Below are 18744 nucleotides of genomic sequence, written 5' to 3'. Positions count from 1 at the left end.
AGAAGGAGAACCACCTTACAGTGCCAATTTCTTCTTTATTTTTATATTCAACTCGTGGTATTGATTCATTGTTTCCAACTTAATGGACATTGACTTAGGAAAACTGTATAAACATCGCATGCATACTTGTCTGACCCTTGATTGATATGTAGGCGCTTCTAGGCGTGCAAGTTCACAGAAACATCTTTTCCCCCATGGACAAAGTATCCATTTGTGATGCTGGCTTGTCTTGTTGAAGCACACAGTTTGAGATGTTGTATCTGCAGGATGTCAAGCTGGAGGAGACAACACAACGGAATCCCATCCATGACACTTATTCTTGTGATTCAGCAAACATTGCAATGGCAGCTTAAAGAATCACATCTTGATCATATCATTGCATGCTTATTTTGTGACATGTGAAAACAAGGATATTCTTCTTGTCTCCCTTTGTTTGGTGGCTATATAAGGACAAGATGTTAACCATGGAAAACTCAAGAGTTTACCAAAAATTGCATTTAGTCTCCTAACCTTTTGTTTCAAGAGAAGAAATGGCAGCCTCTGAGTCAAACACTAAAAACTCTCTTCACATCCGTTCTAACAGCTTTCCATCTGCAACTCACCCCCTTGTATCACAATTTGAGGAGCATCTTAACAGATTGAAGTCTTCTGAATCTGCTTCTTCTTCTTCTCTAAGCCAGAAGCTCAGTGGTTTGCAAGATTTGTATGACTGCACTGATAAGTTGCTCCAGATGTCAATCAACCAACAAACCATTGAAAAAGAATGCAGCAAAAAATGGGTTGATGAACTACTTGACAGGTCTCTGAGAATCTTGGATATTTGTACGGCTGCAAGAGATTGCCTACTACAGTCGAAGGAAAGCATGCTTGAACTTTGTTCACTCATTCGAAGGAGGAGAGGCGCAGAAACTGGATTCACAGTTGAGGCTGGAAAATACTTGGCTTCAAGGAAGAACATGAAGGCAATACGAAAGGCCTTTAGAAATTTCAAAGGAATGACATATGAGTTCCCTACAAACAGAGAGAATGACATTCTTAGCATATTAAAAGAAGCAGAAGCGGTCACTGTGAGCACATTAGACTCTTTGTTGACCTTTATCTCTGATCCAAAGGGACAGTTAAAGCAAAACAGATGGTCAGCAATCTCCAGGTTGATTCAACCAAAAAGAGTAGCTTGTTCTGAAGAATCAGAATCAAACGAATTTGAGATGGTTGATGTGGCTTTGAGATCTCTCACAAGGTACAAGCTTGATTCTTCTGAGAATCTTCAAGCCTATATGGGAAATCTGGAGATTTGCATTGACGATTTAGAAGCAGCAGCTGAGAGCCTCTCAAGGAAACTAATCAAAACCAGAGTTTCCCTTCTCAACATCTTCAACCACTAGTTTCATAAATTAATTAGAACAACCTTTGACACCCAAATCCAATTTTCCCATGAGTGTCCCATACTTGCACAGTATTGTAATTATAGATGCTATTTTGTCACGGAATATATGTTATCTTGGGATCACAATACTGTCATTTGACCATTTGTCTTCTTTCCAACCCTTAAAAACAAAAGAAGTTTCAGTTTTTCATTTTTCGTTCTCTGTTCAAGAATAGTAGAATGATTAATTTAACTTGAAATTCAGAACAACTTTGGGAATGTGAATGAGAGTAGACACTAACCTGTTTATTTATTCAACCTGCAAATAAAACATCTGTCTATTTGGTTTTACTTTACACGCATAGTTTCATTTCTGTCACGAGCACAAACAGTAAGATAAAAAAAAAAACAAAAAGGTTAGCAGGCTCGCTAGTCATGGTTTTTATTAAAACCCGCTTGTGCTTCTACCTTTCAAGCCAACTCCAATCAAAGCATCCAGACTAAATTTTAGTGCTTTCACATGTAAGAGCAACTATCTCGCATTTTTCATATGCTATTATTGCAGAATAACGCGGTGGTTGTTTGTACATATAACGACAAACCAATAAGCAATTAGTTATTTTCTTTTGGTAAATTTCAACGTCCTACGTGAAGGGCCATACAGGCATGATTATTGCAAGAGTGGGGTTAAATAAAAATATGAGGTTCTGAGTTGGATGTTCCTGAAGAGACATTGTATTAACATTTCTGAGATGATGTGAAGATCTGAATCTACACCAGGTAGCCTTCAGTGAGCAACAAAAAGCAGTAAAATCCTAAGGAAAGAAAAAAATAGAATGAAAAGGAATGTGAGGACTTATAGTTTGTCAAATATGAATGTCCTCCTCCAATAGGCTTGCTTTTACAGTCAAGTCTGATTCTCTCACGTTAGTATCCTAGCCTCAAGGTATCTTCAAGTTGCTTCTTCATACTCTTTGTCACAGTTTCCTGTTTGCTGCATCTTGTTCTCTTACATGCTGCTCTATCTCCTCCATTTCTCTTTGATCACACATTCTTTGTTTGCCTAAACCTGAGCCATTGTCATCTTCATCAGATGAATTTGACTTCTTAATTCACTCACTCTTTCATCGTCAGGAATTTCCATTCATACCCGGGAACCAGCAAAAATTGACATTGGACTTGTGGTTATCATCATCAGCAGCATTTGATATCAGCTAATATATTTTGGAATACAGCTATAAGATGGATGAAGGACAGAATGGGACCAACATTAACACCTCATACTCTGATTATTTGTCTCATTACCTTCAAAGAAACAGAATTGGGACCTGTCCAAGTTTTCAAATTTCCATCCTCTTATAATTTTTTTATTTCTCTGTCCCTTTATTTTGATGACTCTCTCATCAGAGTGCTGCAGAGCTTCCATTGAAGATGAATACATAAGAGAGACAGCTTCCAGTTTGTCTTTTGTATTATTTATTCAGCTTATCTTAGAGATTCGTTGCTCCTTATAATGGACAATGAATTGAGAAAAATGCATGAACATGGTCATCCATCTTTCACTAACGTTTGATTCCTATTTCCTGTAAACTATAGCTGTGGGCATCTTTTAGGCATACAAATTCATCGAATAGAGATTATATTAAGATTGAAACAACTTGTCTCGCAGACAAAAGATCAAATTTTGATGTCCACTCTAATGACATATGCATTATTGTGATTCCCAAATCAGAAACTAAGTAATGAGCTGGCAAAATTGGGATGTAGGAAGCATTCGTCAAGCAATGTAAAGGCAGCTCTAAGAATCATATCAAGAAGATATCATTGCGTGCCCACTTTGTGACATTTGAAGAGAAAAATATTCTTTTTGTCTCCATCTTATCCTGGTATATACAAGGAGAAGATGCTGACCACTGAAACACACACGAGTTCAGAACACTGTATATACATCATCTTATTCCCTTTGTTTACTGAGAAGATAAAATGGCGTCCTTTGATTCAATCTTGAAGAGCTCTCTGCATATAAGATCTAACAGCTTGCCCTTTGCACCTCACCCTTTTGTATCACAGTTTGAGGAGAATCATAACAGATTGAAATCTTCTGAATCTGCTTCTTCATCTCAAAGCCACAAACTCAGTGGCTTGCAGGATTTACATGACTTCATTGATAAGGTGCTTCAATTGCCAATATCCCAATAAGAATTGGCAAGAGAGTTGAGCAACAAAAACGTTGATGAACTACTCGATGGATCTCTAAGGCTCTTGGATGTATGTAGCATTGCCAAAGATTTCCTTCTTCAATCAAAGGAAAGCTTGCAAGAGCTTCAGCCAATCATTTGCAGAAAGAGAGCTGCCAAAAATGGACTGGCAATTGAGGTTGGAGAATACTTGGCTTCTAGGAAGAAGATGAAGAAGGCCATTTGTAAGGCCTTGGGAAGTTTCAGAGGAAGAAAAATGGATCTCGTGACTTCTCATTCAAACAAAGAAAAAATGACATTCTTAGCATGATAAGAGAAGCTGAAGCAGTCACCGTGAGCACACTAGAATCTTTGTTCTACTTCATCTCTGATTCAAATGGTCAATCAAAGCAAAACAGATTGTCAGCATTTTCCAAGTTGATGCAGCCAAAAAGAGTAGATTGTGACTCTCAAGAAATATGCAGAAATGAATATGACAAGGTTGATGCAGCTTTGAAGTCTCTCATCAGTCACAAGAATGCATCTGCGGCGAATTTTCAAAAGCATTTGGAAAATTTGGAGATGTGCATTCAAGATCTAGAAACAGGAGTTGAGTGCCTTTCAAGGAAACTCGTCAGAACTAGAGTCTCCCTTCTCAACATCTTCAACAACTAGTTACACAATATATTCAGGATAGCCTTGGACACCGAAATTCAATTTTCTTCCATGAGGGTCACATACTTGTACAAGAATGTGATTAATAATACTATTCTTTTACTAAGTATATGTTATCTTGGGATGGTGTTGTTTCTATTTGATCATCTTTCTGCTTTCCAGCCTTACAAACTCTGTTTTCCATTTTTGTTACCTATTAATTAAAAATAGAATCATCTCAGGATTAATTAGAGTCATAAAGTAGAATAACCTCTTGTTAATTTTCTCGGTCAACCTGATTCTTAAAGTAAATGAAAAGGAAATACAGCAGAGGAACATTTTTTTGTCGTATTCAATACACCAATTAACCATCTTCTTGCCAAGTTCTTGCTTCAAAGAAATTCTATTTTATTTTTAAGAGAAAAGGAAAGCAAAACGAAGGATAAAGGAGGGAGAGTAAAACATAATAATTATGATCTGCAATCCCAGTATTGTGCCATGCATGGGATTCAAAGTATGAATCCTGAACCTATCTGCAAGAAAGTCTTGCAATTGTCATTAGGTTGATGATTAAATATAATCACGAAAACTTTATACCTAATCCCAGCAACTAACAGAAGTTTAATAAGAGAAATTAAATTCAAAAGACAACCTTTTCCTGTTTTCTTCAACCCACCTATTTACCACAACAATTGAAAATAAATTAGTGTTAAACCCATGCATGAAGTTCAACTATTCTAGTCAATTTGAATCCTCATCTGATCTGTCAATATAACATATCAAGCCAAGTTGATTAAACAATTAGAACTACTATAATTGCCTACACATGCATGAATAATTTATTCGAGTTTTATATCCTATGAATGTGCAATGAACAACGTGCTGGTTAGTTTGCTTTCCATACTCAATATACTAATTTTGTATTTTTGTCCACGAGTGCAGCAGATAAGTCACACTTATGTGGAACTTCTACTTGCAGACGATTAATTTATATACGCATGACATTGACTAGAAATGAAGCCAGAAATGATAAGGTCATTTATGAGCTGGTTTAAATGAATACACAAATATAATTTTCAGTATTTGGATTAAACAAATGAAGTCTGAGTTGGAGTGTTATTTTACCAGAGACATGGCATTAAAATTTCTGATATAATGTTAGATCTGAATCTAAACCTGTAAGCGCTCACCGATATGAGTTGAGATTAGATTCCTTTTGTTTATCTTCCAAACGCCAATATATATTGAACCATAGAAACAATTGTGCATATTCAACCTCAAGACTTTTTCTCTTCTCTTGAAGAAAATGGCTGCTTCTTTCTTCAACCCAAACTCCCATTGTAACCATGTTCGCTCAACCAGCTTGCCCTCTAAACCACACCCTCTAATTCTAAAGTGCAACGAATACTTGGCCAAATTAGAGGCTTCAGCTGCAGCTTCCTCTTCACCACCACCACCACCACCACCACCATTGAGCCACAAACTAGGTGAGCTTCAGGATTTGCATGATTCTGTTGAGAAATTAGTTCAACTTTTTGACACTTGTGAAGTTCTTGTCCGAGAGTGCCAAGATGAGCTCTTGGATGGATCTCTTCGGCTACTAGATGCATGCACAGCTGCAAAAGATGCTCTTTTGCATACAAAGGAATGTGCAAGGGAAGTTCGATCAATCATGAGGAGAAAAAGAGGACGTGAAATGGAGTTGACAGTAGAGGTCAGAAAATACTTGACCTGTAGGAAGGTAGTGAAAAAGGCAATTTCTAAAGCCTTGGGAAATTTGAAGAGTTCTTCAAATAAGTGCAAATTCACTCCTTCCCACAAGGGCCATCAGAATGGGGAATTGGTGAGCCTGTTTAAAGATGTGGAAGCAGTCACTGTTCATGTATTGGAGTCACTGTTGAGTTTTATCTGTGGGACAACACAATCAAAGTCAAACAATTGGTCTTTGGTTTCCAAGTTAATGCACAATAGAAGGGTTTCATGCACACAAGAAGCAGATGAGAATGAGTTCACCATAGTAGATGCTGCATTTCAGTCTTTGGTATTTCACAGTTCAGGCAAACCAGAGAATACTGATCTACTGCAGAACCAGTTGGAAAATCTGGAGACAGTGATTCAAGACTTTGTGGAAGGACTGGAAACTCTCTTTAGAAGATTTATCAAAACTAGAGTTGCCCTCTTAAATATTCTCAATCACTAGCTGTACAATTTGATGACACCAGTCTACTGTAAATTTGTATATTTGAACAGAATTGAGCTTCTCAAGTACATTTGTACATGAAAAACATTAACCTAGCTGTCTTTTGATATAAACTAAAATACTCTATCTTAATCTTTGGCTATTCTGTTTTTGACCTTCTCTCTTGAGACCTACACTAAACCAATCTAACATCACTCCTCTAATAGAAAGCTTCCTAAATGCGCTTCTACATAATTGTATTTTGCCTCCTCAGGATTGCAATATTCAGGCTGCTGAAGTTGAATACGTCAATACAATAATGGAAAAAATCCGTGATATAAGCTGTAATTATTTTCTTTAATTGGTCACCTTTTGCAAGGGCGTTATGAATTCTGATATCACTAGACATTTACCACCAATTCCGGAGAAGAAGTTCAGAATCATCACTGATCCAGTCTTAAGCTCACATGAGATTCGAAAATACATAAATCAATGGCAAAGATAAAAATTTCAACTGAGTGAGAAGCATGAAGAACAAAAACTGTACTTACAACACTTCATGAGCATATTATATTTGCTTTTCCGAATCACTCTTACAAAAACAAATTCTAGAATTTCTTTTTCTAACATGTACACGTTGAGTAAAATTAACATTAATCAAAGATAAGATTTTCAATTTTAAACAGTATGAAAACAAAAGCCCAGAAAAAAGAAAAGAAAAGGAAAAGAATTGAACTCATTGATCATGCTTTCAGGGATGAAAGAGATCTGTTCCTCCCGGCCTAGCAACAACACAGCTCATCTTGCTTGCACATGATACAACTCTGAACATCAAGCTTATAGAAAGAACAATAATAAAAAAACAATATTACAAGCCTAAAAAATAATATCAATTTTTGATCATGCAGAGGTAGAAGAGCATGTTCCCACAAAATAAATAAATGAATAAAAAAGAACCCAAGCCATTGCGTACACGGGGAAGTAATGGCAGTAACATGGCCAACAAAAACTTTGCAAGCAAGCAATTGTTGCAATTAAAAATATACAAAACACGTGTTAATAATAAATAAATGCATTTTCCTACCGTTTGTTCAGATCTAAATCTTTACCGATTAGGATTAGTTCAAGTTGAGATTCCTTGTGTCTCCTATATCCATCATATATATGTAGATTCATAGACCCAAGTGTACATCCAACGTTAGGCCCTTTCTCTTCTGATGAAGCCAAAAAGGGCATCTTCTCCTTTGAAATCAAAATCCCGCTTCCATGCTCGCTCAAATAGCTTACCATCTAGACCACACCCTCTGGTTATTCAGTGCCAGGAACACTTGGACAGATAAAGGCCTTCTTCCCTAGAAACTTCGTCTTCTTCTTCCTCTTTTTCTTCTTCTTCGTCACTTAGCCAAAAACTACGAGGCTTGCAGGATCTCCATGACTGTGTTGAAAAACTTGTTCAACTTCCTCTTACCCAAGAAGCTCTTCTCCAAGAGCATCAATAAAATAGTGTGGATGAGCTTTTGGATGGATCCTTAAAGCTCTTGGATGTGTGTCCTGCAGCCAAAGATGCTCTGCTTCATACAAAAGAATGCACGCGTGAGCTTCAATAAATCATAAGAAGAAGAGGAGGAAGTGAAGTAGAGCTTATAGTTTTCTCACATCTAGGAAGGTGCTGAGAAAGGCCATCTTGAAAGCCTCGGAGAATATGAAGAGTATGGCTAAGAAAGGAAACTCGTCATCATCTAATTGCAACTTGGTTAGCTTGTTAAGAGAAGTTGAAGGAGCGACTCTTTCCACGTTTGAGTCACTAATGAATTTTATCCTGGATCAACACATACAAAACCAAACAGCTGGATTTTGGTTTCCAAGCCAATGCACACCAGAAGAGTAGTGGCTTGTGGACAAGGAGCAGAAGAAAGTGAATTTGCGCTAGTTGATGAGGCAATCCAGAGCTTTGTGCTCAATTTGACAAGCAAGAGGAACCACAGTAACAATCTGCAAAACCAGTTGGAAAATTTGGAGTCTCGAATCCAAGATGTTGAAGAACGACTTGGATTCCTGTTCAGGCGTTTGATTAAAACTAGAGTTGCCCTTCTTAACATCCTCAATCACTAGTTGTGTTAATTGGGACATAAATTTTTGTAGTGACATATATCTTGGTTTGGTATGTATTTAAATATGTACATGAATGCAGCTGCCTAAACAAAATGACAAAGACAAACTTTGGTTCATATTTCTTAAATTACCTCCTCTTCTCTCAAGAAATTACTTTTGTGATTCCACTTGTGTTTATGGCACATGTAAAGATAAGATTCATGTCTCCCATACCCACAATACATATTGAACTAGCTTCAGTGAAAGAAAAATAGATCTTTTGATTTAATAGTCCCTTTTGAACCAAGAAACAGAAGAAAATTCAATAATATCTTTACCTAAGGAAAACAATTTGTAGGGCACATAATAATTTTTGAGTTCACTGATTATGCTTAGAAAAACACCTAACCTATTAGCATCACTTCTCCTCCATTAACAAAATAGATGCGAGTCTTCCATAATAAAACATTCTGTTTTTCCGTACCATAAATTTCTTCTTATTGGGGAAGAGAAGTTAATGTACTTCTTAATCCTTGACCTTAATTTATGAGCCATATTTTGTATTGAGCAGTTTTAGTCATATTTCAAAGACAGAAGGACAATCTCTAATATCTTGATGAATGCTTGGATCCACTTACACTTCATAACTTCATTTACGCTTCAACCAAATACATCAATCTCATAAACCTTAAAGCCTGCATTATTCTCATAAGGTTGGACTCGACTCACCTAAATATAAAAAAGTAAATAAATAAATAAAAAGCAGCCTTTTTCATGGAAGATAATCCATTACAATAGCAAAAACAAGACACTGCTTTATGACTGCTATTCAAACCCTTCATGTCTCCAAGGCCATTCGGAGCGATTAATTTCACGCGTAAATGAAGAAGATGCTGCAAGAGTTAATAACAAGGAAAAACCTGTAGCAGAAGAGATTAGACAGAGGCTACCATTATTTTATTAAAAAAAATTGATTCATTAGCCAAAACTGAGCTGGGGACATTGCATAAACATAGTCATTGTCAATATCTTAGCATGAAAGACTCGTTCTTGGCAGGCAAATTCATAAACTGGAAGCTATTAAAAATTATATCAGCTACTTCTCCTGCAGACAGAGGCTCCCATTACGACGTTGTGAGTTTTTCAATATCAACGAATTGTGATGAGATGGGTAGACAAGACAACTCAAAAGACTCCACCTTTGGCACATGCAATATTTCAGGAACACCATGTGATTCCAAAATTCGAATCTTTAGGCGACAAAATGGAAGCTTGATGCACCGGAAACATTGCGCAGGCTAAGACGCGGTCGTTTTAAAGATCCAAATCCATTAGCGTGTGATTAACATGCAGCACTATTATTTGGGACAGATTTTTCTGAAAGTTGACGGTTGGTCACACGTTTTAATGAAGAGTTATTGAATAGTTTCCTTGCGGAAAAGCTGGAGAGTTAGAAGATATATAAAACTACATTAATTTAATCATATCTAGTATAAAGTTTACCAGCTCTATGGTGGCAAAGCATATTTCAGCAGTCACATACTTTCGTCGGTTTTATTTATATGGTAAATAGAAAGATTTTTTTTTATTTATAAATCACATTATTAATTTTTAATCATAAATGTTTTATGTTACCCTCGATTAAATATTAATAAGAGAAAGTGCTATATTATTAAAATATATATATTTAATAAGAATAAAGTTAAAAATTTATTAAATTTTTATACAAAATGGTTACCTTTTATTAAAGTTTTTATTTATTTTAGTAAAACATGTTGAAAGTATCTTATAAATAATAAAGGGTAAATAACTTAATAAAATCTTTAACTTTCTATTTCTTTCTCCTGAGAGTGCAACGTGCAGCAATAATTATTGTGAATTTAGTTTTTGACAGTGCAGGGCCACTTTATTTTCTTAGTGTTTAGACAAATGATTCAGTGCTTGTTTCCAGTAAAAGAGTTCTATCTTCGCTTATGTTGTTATATGTATGCTACCTTAAATCTCACATTTGTCCAATACGCGTGTCCACACCTGTGGAAGACGAGTCACATCTAAGGTATGTTTATACTCTCTATTTTCAGTATTTTGAAAACATCAATGATGTGCATATAACAACACACCCAAGAGTCTGAGTTGGGGTGTTGCAATGCAGGAGACAAGTGCATTGACATATCTGAGCCAAGTTTGGATCTGAATCTAAATCGGTTAGGACTCGTTGATACGTGCAAAGATGAGATTCTTCTTGTCTCCTACAACCACAATATAAATTGCACAAACTCAAAGCAAAGAAAGTAGGTCTGTAGATTCAATCCTCTTTTGTTTTATTCTTCTTTTGGGGGGGAAAAATGGCAGCCTCTGATAGCCATCCTCGATCAAACAGCTTGCCCTCTAAACCACACCCTCTCATTCTACAATGCAACGAACACCTGAGCAGATTAGAGGCTTCTACTGCTACAACTTCGTCGTCGTCGTCGTTGTCTTCCTCGTTTGGCCACAAACTGAGTGACCTTGAGGATTTGCATGAAACTGTTGAAAAATTAGTCCAACTTTCCCTTACCCGAGAAGTCCTTGTTCAAGAGAGTCAAGAAAATTGGGTGGAAAAGCTCTTGGATGGATCTCTCAGGCTTTTGGACGCGTGCACAGCAGCCAAAGATGCATTGTTGCATACAAAAGAGTGTGCAAGGGAAGTTCAATCAATCATGAGAAGAAAAAGAGGAGGTGAAATGGAGGTGACAGTAGAGGTCAGAAAATACTTGACCTCTAGGAAGGTAGTCAAAAAGGCAATCTCCAAAGCCTTAGAAAATTTGAAGACTTCTTCAAATAAGTGCAAGCTCTCTCCTTGCCATAAGGCTCATCCAGAATTGGTGAGCCTGTTTAAAGATGTGGAGATAGTCACTCTTCAGATTTTGGAGTCATTGTTGAGTTTTATCATTGCGTCAACAAAGTCAAAGCTAAGCAACTGGTCTTTGGTTTCCAAGCTAATGCACAACAGAAAGGTTTCTTATACACAGGAAGCAGAAGAGAATGAATTTGCCAAAGTGGATTCTGCATTGCAAGCCTTTGTGTTCCACACAACAGGAAAGTCAGAGAATACAGATCATTTGCAAAACCAGTTGGAAAACTTGGAGTCAGTGATTCAAGACTTTGTAGAAAGACTTGAAACCCTTTTTAGGAGACTTATCAAAACTAGAGTTGCCCTCCTTAACATTCTCAATCACTAGTTGTTCTAATTGGTCACATAGAGTTTTGTAATTTTGACCAAAATTAGCTTTTCACTTGCACTTGTACATGCAAAAACATTATATAAATTCAATACTCTTATACAATATTTTGCTGTTATGTAGTTTTGCAGGGCCATAGAAGCCATAAGACAAGTGAGGTAATTGCCTTAGGCCTTCAAAAAAAAAATATTAATACCCCTATTATATATGTGTGTGTAATTGATATTTATATTATCATATATTTAATTGTAGATGAAAGAAAATAAAAAGTATTGATTGTTTTTTCTGTTAAAAAGTTTTAGTTATTCCCATTATAACATTAATTATTTAGTTGAGTTTATTATCTATATAAAAAAGAATAGTGAGATCTATAAGATACTAATTTATATTACATTAGCTTGCGTTAAATTTCTCTCATGGTCTCACTTTTTATTTTCTCTTTTTCTTATTCTAAAAGCCTAAAATGTTAAAAAATATTAGCATCAAGATCTTTTGTGGTTTTAAACCATCAACATGATATCTTTAAGTCTTATTAAAAATATTTTTTATAATTTGTATAATTATTATTAGTTTTTCATGTTAATCATTGATATTATTAGTCTTAATTATATCTTTTTTTTTTTTGCTAAAAATGTATTGCCACCCCTATCATTGTTAATATTCTATCCCAATATATAAGATGGGGTAGGAGTACTTTGTCAACAATAATTTTTATTTAACTATTAAATTAATTTAGTATTTTATTAGAATCACTATATTATAAAATTTTAATATATAATTTTGTAAAAACTGATGAGTGCATTTTTCTTTTGAAGGGATAATCACACATGCTAGGTTTTACTAATAATTTTGCCTTAGGCCTCAAAACTCTTGTAGTTTTGTTATCTGAATATTTGTTATTGATTACCTCTCTTTCTGAACATTTACTTTTGTGCTATGTCGTTAAGTTCGTCAATTTGATGTTATTTGTTTCAAAACTGACTCCCTGTTCTACAAGATTTTACTTTAAAACTGACGTACCGTTTTTCCGAAGTTCAAATAAATAGAATTTTTAAAAAAAATATCTCAAATTTTATGATGCCCACAAAACTAAATTCATTAATTCCCAAACCATGTTTCATGAATTATGAATCTCTAAAGTCACAGTATTGAAAACAACACAATTTTACAATCTCCACCTCAATAAGTGACAATCACTTTTTATATTTCAACTATAAAAAAGGAATGTGTCGAACACCTGATTTGTAGATCGAAAGATAAATAGGAAATAAATGCTTAATTTTTCAAAAAAATTTCTTGAAAAATAAATTTAAATAGTTATAACCAAAATTTTATTTAAAAAAAGTTAAAAATTTGAAAAATGTTTTTTTAAGAGAGAGGAAAAGGTATGTAAGCGACTCTATCAAGGTTTGATATGGGGAAAAAAAATTTATATACATGCCTTAGACTTATTTTACCTAACCCAAATCCAGTACAGTACAAAGAAAATAAATGAAAAAAGAATACAGGATAAATAAAAAAATTACCAGGACCAATATACCTTGTGAAAATTTCAATATTCAAGTAGTTTAAAAAGTAAAAAATTTTCTGTTTTACATTTTAATTTAATTTTTTTATCTAAAAAAGAAATGGAAAAAAAAAAAAGGAAACAGTGGCAGAGAGAGAGAGAGAGGCATGATTGAGTGCTTTTAGCAATGAGGTTCTAAGAAAGATCAATAATCTTGATCCAGATCAACAAATATTGTCAGAAATATTAATGCTGCCTCCTAAACAGGAACAATACAGTTCAGAATTTCATTTTTTTCCCTTCACACCTGCAATAATCTTATATGTATTCTGTTTATATTACACTATGAAGTGACATCTCATGTCTTTCACTATTTAATGTACAAATAAAATGGCCCCCTGCAGATTGAAAATTCATACCTTCATATGATGATCTGCTCCACATGTTGCCAAATAATCTTTAGCATTATTGTTAGGTGTGCTTACAAAACTCTGAAGTCTCTCCATTATTACATATAAACTACTAGTTAGTTACCTATTGACTTATAAATAAAAAATGGAAACAAACTGCACATTGTTTAATGCAATTCTAGCATATAATGTATGAACCAATTACTCGCGCATGTGTTCGCAATAAAGGTTTATGTGGATGCTTTGATTTCATTTGATTTGAATTGAATTAATAAATTGGATTCCATGTGTCTCTGGAAGAAATGTATTCATGCTTATAACGTAAAACTAGATATCATATTTACAGGTTGACCAAGAAAACTAACAAGCGGTTATTCTCCTTTCTAACTAATAAATCCCAAGATTATTGTATTTTTCATTAACAGGGAAACAAAAATGGAAAATTGAGATTTGCAAGGTTGGGAAGAAGAAAGATGATCGCATAGCAACAGCGTGACGCCAAGATAACATATACCCAGTAAAAGAACAGTATTATTAATCACATTCATGTACAGTTATGAGACACTCAACGGGGGAAAATTGAATTTGAGTGTCCAAGGTTATCCTAAATATTTTGTGTAACTAGTGGTTGAAGATGTTGAGAAGGGAAACTCTGGTTCTGATAATTTTCCTTGAAAGGCACTCAACTCCCATTTCTAGATCTTGAATGCACATCTCCAAATTTTCCAAATCGCTTTGAAAATTGTCAATGGATGCACGCTTGTGACTGATGAGAGACTTCAAAGCAGCATCTACCTTCTCAAACTCATTTGTGCTTAATTCTTGAGAATCACAAGCTACTCTTTTTGGTTGCATCAACTTGGAGATTGCTGACCATCTGCTTTGTTTTGATTGTCCCTTTGGATCAGAGATGAAGTACAACAAAGATTCTAGTTTGCTCATAGTGACTGCTTCTGCTTCTTTTAACATGCTAAGCATTTCATTTTCTTTGGTTGCAGAAGAAACTATGAGCTCATTTCTTATTCCTTTGATGTTTCCCAAGGCCTTTCGAATTGTTTTCTTCACATTCTTCCCGGAAGCCAAATAATTTCCAGCCCCAACCGTGAATGCAGCTTCAGCTCCTCTTCTTCTAACGGCTGACTGAACTTCATACACGGACTCCTTTGATTGCAGAAGACAATCTTTAGCAGTACTGCAGATATCCAAGAGCCTTAGAGATCCATCTAGTAGTTCATCAACCCATATTTGGCCGCAATCTTGTGCCAAGACTTGTTGGGTGGTTGACAATTGGAGCAACCTATCAGTGCAGTCCTGTAAGTCCTGCAAACCACTAAGTTTGTGGCTTAAAGAAAATGAAGAAGAGGCAGAATCAGAAGACCTTAATCTGTTCAGATGCTCCTCAAATTGTGATACAAAGGGGTGAAGTGCGGTGGGAAAGCTATTAGAACGTGTATGCAGAGAGCTCTTTGGGTTTGATTCAAAGGCTGCCATTTTCTTTTCTTAGGAAATAGAATGCTTGGAGATAAGAAATGCAGTTTCTTCGAAACTTGTGATTTTCAGTGCTGGACATTTTCTTCTTATATAGTTAAAGAATAGAGGGAGATAAGAAGATTATTTTTCTTTCCACATGTGGGTATGAAATGATAACACGTTAACATGATTGTTTGTGCTTCTATTGCATTGTTTGCTCAGTGCTTCCTGCACAGCAAACTTACCAGCTCATTCATCAGTTTTTTGTTTGGGAATCACAAGAATCCATGTGCTTCAGATTCACATTCATTGCCAATGTCCCCTCTATCTCAACTAAAACTGTGTGTTCCAACAAGGCATGCAATTGGAGTGAGCATATGTGGATCTTTTGTCTGTGGGAGGGGTTGTTTCTATCATTAAATAACCTGTAGTCAACGAACATGAATGCATAGCAGTGCCAACAACTATGGTTTAAGAAAAATAAGAATCTCTTCTTCAGAGATTAAGTCATATATGGATGGCGATGTCCTAAACAGGAATCTGGCACTAAATGATTCGCTAGAATAGGATGCAAATAGGCATTACAGTATAATGATAGAGAAATAAAAAAATATAACCCATAAAAGCATGTAACTTGCTGAAAATGAACAAGTTCCAGCATTGTTTATTGTGATGCTGGTAAGAAGAGAGACAAGTTATCTCTGGCCAACATGTCTGCCCATCCATTCATCTTATAGGTCATTAAGGAAGAGAAGGGAGGGGGTAAGGGTTGGAGAAGATGGAAAAAACACAAGCATTATAAAGAGAAACATGAAAATTCATGTGATAGATGCTGAGATCAAACGGAGATTTCGAGAAGAAAGCAAGGCTCACCTTTGATCTTTAAACATTCATGTTTCTAATGGCATGCCAGCAAGGGCTGTAGCCTGTAAGTGTAACTCCTTTTTGCTTTTTGTCCAGATTTTGAGATACTTCGGCCTTCTATGAACTATTTTGCGTTCTATGTTTGGCTTCTAATCATCCCCTTGTTGATTTAAGTTTAGTAATTTGGAATGGTGGAGAAGATTAGAGAGTTTTCAGCACTTGCAAGATTTGGATTTCACTTATTCCATGTAGCAATGTAAATTAGTGAATATATATATATATAATCAGGAAGGGGGCCTTAATTAGAAGAAGTAATTTCTCATGCCTTGCATGTGCTCCCTCTTTTGTGAATTGACCATTCCACGTAGTTCAAGATTCCCATTGGATTTCATAAACAAGACCTCAGTCTGATTGGATGAGTATCAATCAGATGCTGGTGCTGTTAACAATGGTGCCTGTGTAAAACCTTACATGGTGCCTGCTTTTGAGCCCAGAGAGCCAGGCAATCATAAAGAATAGTTCAGGAACAATTCTGAAAATCTAGGTGCTTAAAGGGAGAAACTTTGATGTAGTGAAGATAGATTGTGTGATCAATGTGAAGTGAAGAATTAAAGCAATTTATAAGAGAATGAGATGCAGCCAGGACTTGAAAGTTGACTTGAAGATCAATTCTGCAGAGCATAATCATGCAAAAATTCTTTAGAAAGTATTTAAAGAAAATGAAGGAGTCTTTAACTACACCAAGCCAATTTAAAAGATAAATAAGTAGATTCAAATGTCATTTACAGAAGAAAGATAAACTTTCTAGAGATAGAAAATGATAAATGGTGGCCCAATGCATTATTAGCCTTAAATAGTAAGGGTACACAACCCTAGAATACATAATCTGAAGACACGTGTAAAGAATCAAGGAATAAAACGATGTCAAGCGTGACAGAACCCTAAACATGTGTACACTAAGGGGCTGATCCAAAATACTGACCTTGAGCTAATGATCAAGTGATATTGTATTGGGCTCTGAGGTCTTGAGTAGGCTGGATCTGAACATGTTACTTTTGGGCTTTGTCTTAACAAAGAAGATATCGTGAGTTTAGGAACGACACACAGGAGGCTCAGTACAATGAAAATGTGTTCAGAATACCAAAAAGGTTATGATCATGAAGCTGCAATGAGGCCATCGATTAGAATAAAAGATTGGCTTTGAAAATCGGCAGCAATGAGGAGACCCAATTTTTGAACATGAAGGAATTTGCAGCACAAGGGACATAGGAGGAACATCAAATTGGGTGGAAAATAAGGACATGATGCCAAACTCCTCCATGAGTTTTGAGGATTTTGAGGACTTCAGATCATAGAAGACAATTCTAAAAAAGTGTGGAGAAAAAGTTACTTGAGGATTGCACAAAAATTTATGGGCTGATTACATTCCTATCTAAGCCAACCTCCCAACCATGGCACAGGCTAAAATATTTGACCTCTCTCTATAAGGAATAAGAATGGTTGTCTTTGCTAGTAATGTTGTTGAAACATCACGGATATTGGATGAAATCAAGTATGCCAGTGATTCAGGGTTTTGTAGGAGAAATATTATGATTATAGTACTAGAGAGGAGTACTTGTTTGCCATTCTATAAGATGCAACTAGGGGATCATTCTGGAAAAATAATAGGTCCAGTGAGTGAAGTACTTGAAGGATTAGACTGCACACAGTTACCAGTTACTAGAATCATTACCACGATTCGGATTATAAAACTGTACAAGAAATGCAATGGAAAACCATGCAGGCATTAACAAAGCCTGTGACTAATGACTTCCATTAGTGTTGTGGCATCTACACCTGCTAAGCGTTCATTGGAACCATTAGAAGAGATTTATAGTTTAAACAAACTATAATGGATCTGTGGAAATCCTAGAATTATTTTGTATATATTTGTATTTATGTGATTATTGTGAGGATCAGTCTTTCATTTCAGTCCCCTGATTTTTCGGCCCCATAGAATTAATTGGGCAGATTGTATTTACTTTATATAATTCCAACTTGAGTGGCATAGCATATCGAAGAAGAATCATTCCTATCGACCAGAACAGAGCAACGGTTGATCGTTCGATTCTTCAACGCTTGAAGTCGACTCCACCCATCAACCAGAACAGAGCAACAGTCCTGCGATGTCTGCACCTGAGGGAACGGCTTCAAGTGGGGCGAATGGGGCTGCAGCAGCAAGCTATGAAGGTGGTTATCGAGTCTGAGAGGCTCACCACCGAAAATTACAGGGAGTGGGCTCAATCAATGAAGCTCACACTTCATGACAGAGGTGAACTTGGATTCGTTTCAGGTGATGCTAGACTCCAGACTCAAAAGATGTGAAGGCACTAAAAGTTCGGCAGTCCGAAAATTCTCTGGTTTCTTCGTGGATCATCAATGCCATGCTACCCACAATCAGAAAAAGTTTCATGTTCCTTCCGACCGCACGAGAAATATAGGAGGCAGTTAGAGAAGCCTACTCTGATGGTGAAAACGCATATCAAGTATTTGAGATTAAATCTAAAATATGGTCACAGGTGCAGGGATCCCGGCCTCTCAATGAATACTATTTAGAGAAAGTGGCCCTCTGGCGAGAATAGGATTTGATTATTGAGGAAGACTGGCGGTGTTCTGAAGATGCTGCAAAATACCCAAAAATGGTAGAAAGAGAACGTCTTTTCGATTTTCTCGTGGGATAACATGCCGGCCTAGATGATGATGGCGGCAGCTAGGAAACTGAGAGCTGCTTCCAGACGACATTATCCTTAAGAATTATGTTAACAC

The 18744-nt window shown here is 36.0% G+C and overlaps 4 protein-coding genes and 2 pseudogenes across 5 annotated transcripts; 5 read left to right on the top strand and 1 right to left on the bottom strand.

Annotated features, from left to right (window-relative positions):
• Positions 1 to 530: 530 nt before the first annotated feature.
• Positions 531 to 1583, top strand: LOC129292894 (uncharacterized). Its single transcript, XM_054930575.1, has one exon. The coding sequence runs from the start codon at positions 531 to 533 to the stop codon at positions 1383 to 1385; it is 855 nt and encodes a 284-aa protein (XP_054786550.1). The 3' UTR covers positions 1386 to 1583.
• Positions 1584 to 2928: 1345 nt separating this feature from the next.
• LOC129292895 (uncharacterized) lies at positions 2929 to 4270 on the top strand (annotated as a pseudogene).
• A 1103-nt stretch (positions 4271 to 5373) lies between these two features.
• On the top strand, positions 5374 to 6462 carry LOC129292893 (uncharacterized). The gene has a single exon (XM_054930574.1). The coding sequence runs from the start codon at positions 5504 to 5506 to the stop codon at positions 6395 to 6397; it is 894 nt and encodes a 297-aa protein (XP_054786549.1). The 5' UTR covers positions 5374 to 5503; the 3' UTR covers positions 6398 to 6462.
• A 983-nt stretch (positions 6463 to 7445) lies between these two features.
• Positions 7446 to 8633, top strand: LOC129291988 (uncharacterized; annotated as a pseudogene).
• A 2158-nt stretch (positions 8634 to 10791) lies between these two features.
• On the top strand, positions 10792 to 11811 carry LOC129292211 (uncharacterized). The gene has a single exon (XM_054929773.1). It carries the CDS (start codon positions 10813 to 10815, stop codon positions 11686 to 11688), a length of 876 nt encoding a protein of 291 aa, XP_054785748.1. The 5' UTR covers positions 10792 to 10812; the 3' UTR covers positions 11689 to 11811.
• A 2123-nt stretch (positions 11812 to 13934) lies between these two features.
• On the bottom strand, positions 13935 to 16380 carry LOC129293658 (uncharacterized). 2 transcript variants are annotated; one of them, XM_054931736.1, is made up of 2 exons: positions 15949 to 16380; positions 13935 to 14947 (listed from the first exon to the last, which is right to left on the bottom strand). In XM_054931736.1, the coding sequence occupies exons 1-2, from the start codon at positions 15963 to 15965 to the stop codon at positions 14227 to 14229; spliced, it is 738 nt and encodes a 245-aa protein (XP_054787711.1). In that variant the 5' UTR covers positions 15966 to 16380; the 3' UTR covers positions 13935 to 14226. The 2 variants fall into 2 exon arrangements, with proteins under 2 accessions (XP_054787711.1, XP_054787712.1); XM_054931737.1 differs by lacking the exon at positions 15949 to 16380 and adding an exon at positions 15321 to 15844.
• Positions 16381 to 18744: the final 2364 nt, after the last annotated feature.

This window comes from Prosopis cineraria, unplaced genomic scaffold (genome assembly GCF_029017545.1).
Source record: "Prosopis cineraria cultivar Desert tree isolate PC_DT_omini unplaced genomic scaffold, ASM2901754v1 PC14, whole genome shotgun sequence".
Classification (NCBI taxonomy): Eukaryota; Viridiplantae; Streptophyta; class Magnoliopsida; order Fabales; family Fabaceae; genus Prosopis; species Prosopis cineraria.
This window is presented reverse-complemented; position numbering and strand designations above follow the sequence as displayed.

What these genes read in the sequence shown, in the direction of transcription:
- LOC129292893 (XM_054930574.1), top strand. Translation starts at nt 5,504, where the DNA reads ATGGCTGCTTCTTTCTTCAACCCAAACTCCCATTGTAACCATGTTCGC.
- LOC129292211 (XM_054929773.1), top strand. Translation starts at nt 10,813, where the DNA reads ATGGCAGCCTCTGATAGCCATCCTCGATCAAACAGCTTGCCCTCTAAA.
- LOC129292894 (XM_054930575.1), top strand. Translation starts at nt 531, where the DNA reads ATGGCAGCCTCTGAGTCAAACACTAAAAACTCTCTTCACATCCGTTCT.